Source organism: Alternaria postmessia, assembly GCF_024291825.1.
Source record: "Alternaria postmessia strain BMP 2775 chromosome Unknown scaffold_25, whole genome shotgun sequence".
NCBI classification, from domain to species: domain Eukaryota; kingdom Fungi; phylum Ascomycota; class Dothideomycetes; order Pleosporales; family Pleosporaceae; genus Alternaria; species Alternaria postmessia.
Genome location: NW_026260098.1, coordinates 330,451 through 340,794, shown reverse-complemented (window position 1 = coordinate 340,794; position 10,344 = coordinate 330,451). Strand labels below are relative to the sequence as shown.

The 10,344-nt window shown below is 52.3% G+C and overlaps 2 protein-coding genes across 2 annotated transcripts; one reads left to right on the top strand and one right to left on the bottom strand.

The window, feature by feature from the left end:
- Positions 1–1,340: 1,340 nt before the first annotated feature.
- J4E82_005068 (uncharacterized protein) lies at positions 1,341–2,612 on the bottom strand (the record flags this gene model as incomplete). The annotated part of the gene is made up of 2 exons (XM_051731338.1): positions 1,341–1,518; positions 1,573–2,612. 2 exons carry the CDS (start codon positions 2,610–2,612, stop codon positions 1,341–1,343), a joined length of 1,218 nt encoding a protein of 405 aa, XP_051589019.1.
- Positions 2,613–9,253: 6,641 nt separating this feature from the next.
- On the top strand, positions 9,254–10,207 carry J4E82_005067 (uncharacterized protein; the record flags this gene model as incomplete). Its single annotated transcript, XM_051731337.1, has 1 exon — positions 9,254–10,207. The coding sequence occupies one exon, from the start codon at positions 9,254–9,256 to the stop codon at positions 10,205–10,207; it is 954 nt and encodes a 317-aa protein (XP_051589018.1).
- Between the last annotated feature and the right edge of the window lie 137 nt (positions 10,208–10,344).

Below are 10,344 nucleotides of genomic sequence, written 5' to 3'. Positions count from 1 at the left end.
ATACTTGTCAGGTCCCAGAGTACTTGACAAAGGCTGACGCGAGGCTCTCTCATTACTAATTAGGAAGGTGCATTCGTCACTCTTTCCCAAGATCACTTGTCAAGCCATTGGTAGATTTCGCCGTGGTAAACGCCCTGCCGCAGCAGCATTGAGCTGTACAGCCGATACATCCAGCTGCAGAGCGCTCGAATCATGTTCTGCGAGTCTCCTAGCATGGCAGTAAGAAGTTCATTGGTCTTTGCAACGACCCAATACATATTGCACGTGTCGACGAAACCGATTTTCCGGCTTCTCTCGTCCGGCGGTGAGAGCTTCGCATATTGCATATATCTATTTTTTGCCATCATGATCGCCGTCACTCTACAAGCGGTGGATGCGTTGGCAACGTCAGCGCGATGCTGAACGACATCTCAGCACTTCTACTCATGACGCACCCAGGCCCCTTGAAGCACTAGACTTGTATGTGCTCGGAAGGCCAGGTCTAGACTTTGTCGACGGTACTTTATAAACCCTATAGCTCAAAGCTTAAATTGACCACGAATGTCATGCAGCTAGAACTCTGAAGGACTAGGTATCGGGCCGTGGAAGCTGAAAGCATCTGGAAGGCCATGACGAAACCTGAGCCGATCACAATCAATCACCTGCTAGTCTACCGGCTAATAGTATGCCTATAATCCGAATCATGCGCCTTCGGGAGCACTTGCAGCATCTAATTGGATCGCGATGCAAGCAGCAGAGCCGCACTACGCTGCGCCCCCAGGATTCACTAGTTTCGCTGGGCTTGGAGGGCTTGAAGGGCGAGGGCTCCACGTGGGCGCATGGATTCCCAGGGCGTATTCTTACTTGGGCGCAAGCGAATTGGTCTGATCGGTGAGAGTGAAATGCGGTGTATGAGAAACCTTGCCGACATACCACAACATCGCCTGATGAAGCATCTCAAAACGTACTGGTCGACTCGCAGAGCCGCATACAAATGAGTCATTCTCAGAACCGGCTAACTTCGGCTTGCCTAGAGGTTACGATACGGAATCTACGAGGCATACCATATCGCTACTTGGCATAGCAGATTATGATCTGACAGTCATTGGATCAATGATTGGATACGTTCGATGCCCAGTATACATTAAAATTCCACCTGTGGAATTGGAAAATGCGCACATACGCCACAAACATTAGGAGCGCTCCAGCGCGGCAAGAGCACTCAGTGCGTTTGAAAGAAGAGGAAGAGATAAGCCGCAAGCAGCCATGTGTACCACCAGGGTGGGAAGAATCCCAGCTTCCGATCTGCACCACGGCACATTGATATCCGTAGTCGATCATAACCGTCGCGACTGGCGCGACTACTTCGCTCGTTTCTTAGGCTTTGCGTCCGAGATTTGATGTTTGTTCCACTCGTGTTTTCGTGTGGCATCCGCGCGTCTGTACGCCTTCTTGCAGACACGACACGCTGTCCCCAACACGGTCGCCAGTGGGTTGTGGAAAGCGAGGACATGTCGTCTCAAGTTACCTTTCCCATACCTGTAGTCAAGTCAATACCGATGGAGAAGCGAAATATGAAGAAGCGAAACGTACCTGCCACTAAATGTTTTGTTGCATTGAGCACAAGGCACTAGCGGATGATCGATGTCATCTGGTCTTGACGCGATGCGGAGCTCAGGATCTTGGTGGTCGTAGAGCTCAATGTACTTGCGCGACGGCTGTTGATTCTCAAAGAAGTTGCTAGCTGGCTGCGAAGAGTCCGGCTTGCTGACTGCTAACATCGTGTGCTTGGCCTCTTCATCCGCAGTCTCCTCTATCCCGTACCCGCCACAATATCGCCATCCAAGGTTATCAGAATACGTGTAATCACCCAAGGGAATGCGTGCGGTGCTGTGCGATCGCCCATAAGGTTGTAGCACTACCCCATCCCATGGGAGAAGCGAATCGTTGTTGGGGTTATATTGTTCATTGTCTGTGGGCGCGAGCGATACCGCAGAAGAGGAATAGCCGTCTTGCTGCATGTGGAAGTTTCCCGTTTCGGATTGCTGCCCTAGTTCTCGGAAAGACTCCACGGGGCTTGCTTCCGACGAGGTCGGAAGGCTGATGCGCGAAGCATAGTTGCAGTCTATGTCCACCAAGTGCGACTTTGACCAGTAGCCTCTGTAGGACGAGACACTCTCTAGGGGCGATACCGTACCAGATGCCACATCTCGATTTGAATGATACTGGATGGAGCCAAGACCATCAAAATCAGGTGTGCTAGGTGAAATGGGCGACGATGTATGTGACTGTCCATCGCGGGTCATACTGGGCGCTGTGGCGAAGGGCTGCTGCGTATACAGGTTCCAGAGTAACATTTGATCCTCGCTAGGGTTGGATGGCTGTAGCACTGAAGGGCTGGTGTTCATAACGCGCTCACTGGCTTCGTTTGAAAGCGGGTACGATGCTTGGCTGGCTTGAGTTGGAGAACCTTCTAACTCAGTGAGCCCATGGAATTCTTCAAGTTCCTGAGTGGGTATGTGCCGATCTGGAAGTTCGTGAATCGATGAGCCAGGAAGTTCTTGATCTTGCAGATATTCGTAAGGCGGTGGAGGCTCGTCGTAGTTGACGTTGGTGTAGCGTTGAGGATCCATCCGGTGGGTTCGGATTGAGAACTGACAGATCTTTTGAAGGAACTTTCGACACCTCGAGGTTGGTACGTTATTGCTAGAGGATCTCTCTTCTCCGACAAGATCTTTTGAACACCACTGGAGTGATGAACTCTTGGCGTTATCGAATGGGATCGCGTAGAATTGACCGTGGCAGATGCACGGGATAGCACCAGGCCCAGTCGTATCTTCGACCAGATTGTGCCGAGTTGTCGAAATGCTGGGGATAAATCAGTACAATGCGCTCAAACTGGAACAGAGCGATTGAAGGAACATCCAACTCACTTACGTGATGTGCCAGCGACGTTTCGTCTCGAAGTGAATGAGCATTTTCAGAGTGCGGGGACGGTCTCGGATTATGTGGCGACGAGCCCTCGCAACGCCGGAGGACCTTATCAACCCCAGAGCTCGATCGAACCGATGGACGTCATGGCTAGCAGCGAACATGTAAGTTCCTTAAGGACTGTGCTGACTGGCAACAGGAACACGCGTTATCGACCAGTGGCGCGACGAGTAGCTGCCATCAGGAGTGCTCCAAGCTAGTTGAAGGACTACTTTGCAGCCCAACTCACCTTGTTGCCAACGGCAGCCTCCACCAGGGCCATCCGGAAGAAGGCAAAAGGTCGACGAGGACTTTGCATCGCACTAGACAGCCCTAAGTTTCAACGTATATGGGTAGACGTATAAATTTCTCCAGTAAACGCCAAGGTCGGGGTACGTCCTAATTTGGATACTAACGCGGCCAAGTAGGAACAGGTAGCTCGACCATCTATCCTTGTTGCCTGGGGCCTCCAATGTCTCGGGCTATCGAGTTGGTGATGGCTCATTGGGCGCGCCAACATGATTGGCATGGGGAAGAAAGCAGGCGACGCCAAGGATGTCGTTGCCAATGTGGAGAGAGGGTTTGTCGATCGGGGTTGATATGAACTTTGTCCACACCGTGTTCCAGAACGGGCGCCGGTAACGTAGGCGATGCTAAAGTCCTAGAAGTGAAGCGGAGCTATTCCTGGATACCGGCGGCAACGATTGGGCTTGCATCCCGAAGATGGTATTCGGTTGCTTTGGTATATCGTTCGTTGGCGATTCCGAAAGTCCAGAAGGAACATGCTTTGATGTGAGCGCTTTTCCGTGGTGGGCGTGGGGATCAATCGGCCATCAGAAGCGGTTCCAGAATGATGCGGCTCTGTTCGAACAAACAAAGGGGTTGTTTTCAAACTCTCAAGGCTCGACCTTCTTTGGAAAAAAGCTAAGAGGCATAGCTTCAGATATATCGGATGCTTCGCCTTGACAATCGCAGTCTTCGAACAGCACAGCCATCGGCATGGGGCCAAAACACGCGGACCTCAACGAGAGTACCAAATCTGCCTTGAGGTATGCCTTGAGGTGAGGCTGAGCCAGATGGTGGATACTGTTACCAAGGTGAATGAGACCGGTGAGACGACATAGGTGTTGATGCTCTCGACCTAAGCCAATAGCCTCAACAGATTACAGAGACCGAGAATCGGTACGGCAAGCCTCAGTCGTGACCCACACTGCTGCATTGGACATGGATCGATTCTGTTCATTTCCACATCGTCTGCTACAGCAACGGGTACCCAGACATAGATGCTCTCCATCGTAGCGGCGCTTCGCGAAACCTCGGCTCGCCAAGAAGCTACGTGCTTCTCACAACATCAAGCAAGGGCAGCCGCGATAAGCAGCCAGCATCTGCTGTCTTCGCATGAGCTGGAGGGACGGCATACGGCACGAAATTCCCTCCCTGAGCACATGCGAAGCTGCCCATTCTCGTGCGGGACCTGGAACTGAAATCGAGCTTCAGCCCTAACGGCATTGAGAAAATGCCCAGGCATCATCTTACGATTACCACAGCCGGCCTCTGGGAGGCCTCCACTATCGCAGGACTACGCGTCCTAGCGGCAGGCGTCCCTGCACGCATGTAGTCCTTTAGATGAACAAAAAAAGTGAAGCAAAGATCGCAAAAGATGCCAAAATCGGGAAGACAGCTTCGTGGGAGGTCTGGAGTTCGTTTAGAGCTTGTCGCACGACCACGGCCCAGATGTTTCCCCGCCTTTGACAGGCGCGGATAGATCCGCGCTAACTATTTCGAGCATGATGTCACTACCCGTCATCTTTAATTCGTGACAGCCGGAACCACCAACCATCACGACTGGCTCGTCGGATACCATGGACATGCTCAGCGATAAGCATGAAAAGATTTCGGACTTGACCGACATGCTTATCAGGCCCGTACAATGACCGTAGAGACCTATCTGTGGGTCTGCGCCCTTGACCTGGATACGGGGCTCGCCCACCATGCGACATGTGACAGTCGTAACCCTGCTGGCAACCCAGGACCGAGCTGCAGGAACCACGACTCGGTACATGCTTCCCGTTCTGGTGAAGTTTGTTTCCACCACGCATGCTCTAGCACCAGGTGCCAATGGTAGAACAGCTTCGTCGCACATTGTCAGTGTCGGTTGATATCGAGCGCCTTGTGAGAGTCGAGTCTACTACACGTATTCAGGTCCTTCATGCTAAATTTAGTTGGCTGGCGGCCTCAAAGCGATATCGAAACATCATCGGTCGTACAGTCATGTGGGGTCTACCTTACCGATCGGATGGCATGCCTCCGTTTTGCCCTCTGCCCACATACCAATGTGTCGCTAGATGGTAAGCGATGATCGCCTCATGGTCCCCCATGGATGGGGGCATTGTGTGAGTGCCAATTTATCAGTCTGCTAGTCCGACTGGACAATACCATACTGCGGATCTAATATGCATGGAAACCTTGCAGCAGAACAGCCGCAACGCAAGACATTGGCATGCACGTTGGCAGATCTACGTCTTCCTGGTCAAGCGATGTGCCTGCATAGCAGACACTCGGCAACCCAAGACGTCCTCTCCTTCTTCGCATGCATCACGATAAAGCCTCCAAGAAGGACCTAATATCTTTTTTTGGCAGAAGCGAGCGAGTCCTTCTGTCATCGACTGGCTGACAGAGCTCTGTTTCATGGTGGTCCTCGTCTCCTCGATATTGCTGCCACACCTGATACAGTAGCATATCTTACTGGCCAACGCATACCTTTCCGGTGACAGAGTCCTCCTCTACGACTACCTTATCAGCATCAGGTGAGTGGTGGCCTTGCTTCCTGATGGACGATCGCAATTCCGGTGAAGTTCCGGTGAAGTTCCGGTGAGAGGTGTATGTGTCATTTTCGCCGACGGGCAGATATGTCAGCGTCATGCGGCTCAACTACGTCGGATCCGAGTCAGAGGACCTGGTGGAATGGGAAAATGTCAACAGGTTCACAGCATGCAGAAGCGACCAAGGAGAGCGAATGAGAGAAATTAGATTGAGAATATCTTTCAAACGCCTAACTACGCGCTTGCTAATGCACTGTAAATGCGGTGATGGATATGCAAATAAACAATGGCTGTACCAGCAGTCGTACAAGGCATCAATTGGAATGAGGAAAGCGCACCAGCGAAAAAGGCTCCAAAAGATATCCTTCAACATTTCCATGTGTGTAAGAAATGACACCATAAGCGCCAGGCTGATAGGTGCATGTGAAGCCGTACATCGCTACCGAAAGGAAGAAACCTGGGGCCAAAACCATAGCCTATCCATAAACGCCCTTGACCATTGTGTATATAACCATAAGAGAGCCGAAAGTTATTTCATATCATTCCGTCGTGTTGTCATTAATGCGATATTCCGTTATTTCCGTAGTATCCTCCGTGTCTACGTTGATGGGCATATGGATCGTATGGCCTGTACTCCTCATATACTTCATCTCTGTCGTACACTTCTCCGTCACTCCTGACGTATCCGACAGCGTCGTAAGGTTCGGGTCGTCGAGGCGCAGTCTGATGGGGGAGGAGGCCGCCAGTGGGTACCTGTTGTGGCTGTGCAACGGTACCCGCTGGTGGTGCTGTTTGGAACACTGGAGATGCGTAGAAATCTCTACCGGATGTGTCGTAGGTCGGAATTTGAAGATGAGTTGACGAGTACGCAGTCCACGAATAATGTGGTGGATTGTAGAAGCTCGGCGCTTGGTTTTGAGGATGTGCCTGGTAAGGTGCTCCATTCGGAGAGTGGTTGCTGGCCGTACCATTCGGATACGCTTGGTCGGATCTTGATGAACGATGCGCTCGAGTGTACGTTGAATCTCTGCTCGGATCATGGGTAGGGACTTGTGGTGGAGGTGAGGTCAATGCGGCCACACCAGAGGTAGACTACATTTAGTCAGTTTCGAGCTCGAATTCAAAGATCGTGACATCGTACGCTTTGGTGTGAGTGCCTGTGAGTGTTGCCGCTACTGCTACCACCGCCGCTATTACGACGTGATGCATCTGAGTTACCCTGTGGGTGACGCTCGGGATGACGCATCTTGTCTCGAAATGGACTAACAGAATACGTGAGGACGTTATGTGTAGCGAGCGACCTCCAAGAGCGGAATCTGAAGAGTCAAAGAGGTAGCCTGGGTCACCAGGGGGCTGCAGGAGGATTTTGACGGATACAAAAACGATCGATAGGCCAAGGAGTCCCCGTTTAGCCACCAAACACTGTTGGAGCAAGTGAGATGTTGGATACTGTGACTCAACAACGACGATGATGATGGTCAGTTGAGGGGTGAATGAAGAAGGTTTCGTTGTTTCGTGGGCAGAAGCGTCTTATTAACCACCCCCTTAACTGCACAGCAGTCCTCCATCTTGTTCCTCGCGATCCCCATGTGCCTGGGGCACCAAGGCACACACACGTGCCCCGTGCCCTTTAGCATCTAGTACGCCTCCGCCAGGGGCGTACGTTACGCAGCTTCTGATTCTCATTTCTCTATAATTTCTTCAGTCCAGCAATGCACTGTCTGAGTCACGACAATCGTCCCACGAAAACCGGTAGTGGTTGCACGCTAGTTCTCCAGGAAAGGGCCTCGGCCTTTTTCCTATAACGCAATAGATTCCGAGGGTGGCGACTGACTCGGATGGTTCCTTTGCGCACATGCGTAGTCCAGCGAGGAGGAGGGCGTGGTGGTCTTGGAAGCTGGGCAAGCTAGCTGATTGGGCGGGGTAGCTAGGGCGCTCTCGCAAGATATCCACACCTGGATGATGGCCAAAACCACACATTGTGCCCGTGAAGCTTTCGGCAAAAGTCAGATCGTGGTGGACCAAGATGATGGACCGAGCCGTGAGGAGGCTTTGACTACCGACCGATTGGTACAAACTAGCCTGCTTGTCTCAATGCTTGGTTGGCCCACCTTGCGACCCACAAGGTTGAGGGCTGATGTAGCGACCGTTGGCCAAGCAGCGCAGGTCCACACGTTTGTCAAATTTGGTATTGTGTGGTGGAACAAGGGCTGTGGATTGGACGAGCCAATGAATAGACGTTGGAGAGCGGTTACCAATCACGGACACGAACGTGGTAAAGACTGCGTATGCCTCCATGATCTGGCTGACACGATGAGTGGTTAAATAGCAGTTCGCGTGAAATTACGCCGTGTGGCTACTTCGCTGGCAGCTGAGAAGAGGAACATGTGGGTGTGTGGGGTGTAAGGCGGCGGCCCTTCTGCCCTACTGTAGAAGCTAGCTGCCGGTAGCCTTCCGCAGTCCGAGCCGACCCATTCGGTCCATAATATCCAGTCGTTGGGCCGCATTGAGCAGGCTTTACGGCCGAGATCCGGGGCTGCGATGCTCACCTCCTATACTGAATTGGAGGCATACCCTTTATGTGGGTTCAGTTCGGACAACAGCCACACCAGTAGATCATCTTGCGTCAATGCTTCCTCTTCAGGTTGTAGAGGACGCTCGGATGATCTCGGCAAGTTCAAAAGGCTGTCGGAGCTTGGATTCCAAGAGACTGACCGCTTCTCGGCCAGGATCCAGTTATGTCCGTCTTACTCTGAGACATGACCTGCTGTCAGCCCATAGTGGACATCCCTCGACATTGCGATGCTGCAGATGCTTTCTCAAGCATTCCCGCGTTGTCTCTCGGCTCAAGTGCAGCTCTGAACTTCTGGTTCTCTTCATGGGGTTATCTTGGCAGGGTTGGGCGCGACCGTCGGAGAGGGAGGGGAGTCCTATACATCGAGCGTTGTTTATCGTTTCATACCGGAATCACAGATGGCTAATATCTGTTAGCACGAACAGGTCAAAGAAGACGTTCCAAGCAACTTAACGCAAATGTGAGACTGGTAGAGCCGGCAACAACAGCTCGCCATAGGCTTTCAATACAACATCTGTATTTGACAAATTGGGCCGTACTTCTGTACTCTTGATAAATGGAACTGATTGGTCCTCATACAAATCAGGTGAGCTGCCTCCGAAGAGCCCGAATTGCTTCTGAAAAAGTCATGCTTGACAATACTCGACGTGTGGGTACATCCATGTGGCACACAGACGCGAACGGCTCTCGGGAAGACGCGAAGGGACGAAAAGGCATGTTGAGCTGATAGTCTTCTCACGCTGAGCTCATTAATACCCACAGATGAGGTGAGAGGGGTGGAACGCGACAAAGGGCATGTCGCTCGCGTGAAAGGGCGACTAGCTATATCTCCGCTTAAAGCCGCCCGACCCAGGGCTGATCTCATCGCGACCCTAAACGTGATCGCGCGACTGTCTTACCCCACAACATGAACGGTCTCGATACCCTCCCACCAGAGATTCTCTTCAACATCCTCTCGCACACCGAGCCCATCTGTAATCTCAACCTCGCGTCTTACCCGCTCAATGCGCTCGCCGCTACCAATAAACAACTCAATGCCGTGGTCGAAGAATACGCGCGCAACCTCCTCAAGCGCCATGCCGACATTGTACCACCGCGCAATGCAAGAGTCTTCACGTGCCGCCGCAAATGGCTAGCAGAGATATGTTACTTCTGCAAGAAACCCAGTAAAAGGAAGGCCTGTCTTTACAAGACACTCGTATGCTGTTTTAAATGCGACAAAGCCGAGTTTCCAAAGATGGTACATCTCCAGTTCCCCTCTCCAACCTGTCCAGAGGACGGCAACGCTAACAAGACATCCTCACAGACAATGACCCAAGCAATCCAAGAAACCCACCTCTCGAAACTCGACCTCTTCACGCCCTCCCCACTTCATCCCACCCTTCCACCTCTACCAACCGGTCTCTACCACTGCATGGGCGGCACCGCAACCATGCTCTCCACCCCGCACGTCCAAGCCCGCAAGACCTACATCCACACGCTCCTCGGCTCCAAAGCCACCGACGAGCCATATATGCGCCCGCGCCCCTCGGCCCACGAGCGTATAATCAAGCACCTAAACATTGAGTACTTTGAAGGGCGTGGGTGGTGGCAAGCGCCAGACATGGAAGACGAGGACTCTTGCGAAGGGGATACTGGAGAAGGAGAGGGAAGGAAGAAGGGTAAAGGGCCGTATAGTATGAGGAGTGCGGAGAGTAGGAGGGCGTATGCTGAGAAGGGGCTGAAGAGGGAGTGGTTGGCGTTGGGTATGGAAGAGCATGAGAATTTCATGGGTGGTGTAAAGAGTAGGAGGGGGAGGGTGGGGATAGGGTGGAAGAACAAGGGGGGTGATTCCATGGAGAGTGCGATTGCGATTGATTAAGACGGTTCTGGGGAGGATGTGGCGGAGAATAGTGCGTGGCTTTGGCTTTGGGCGCATACTAAAGAGCGGTGCAAAAGGAATGCAGTAGTAGACGATGCGCAGATGCATCAATCCCTTCCTAGGGTATCTTTGGATGC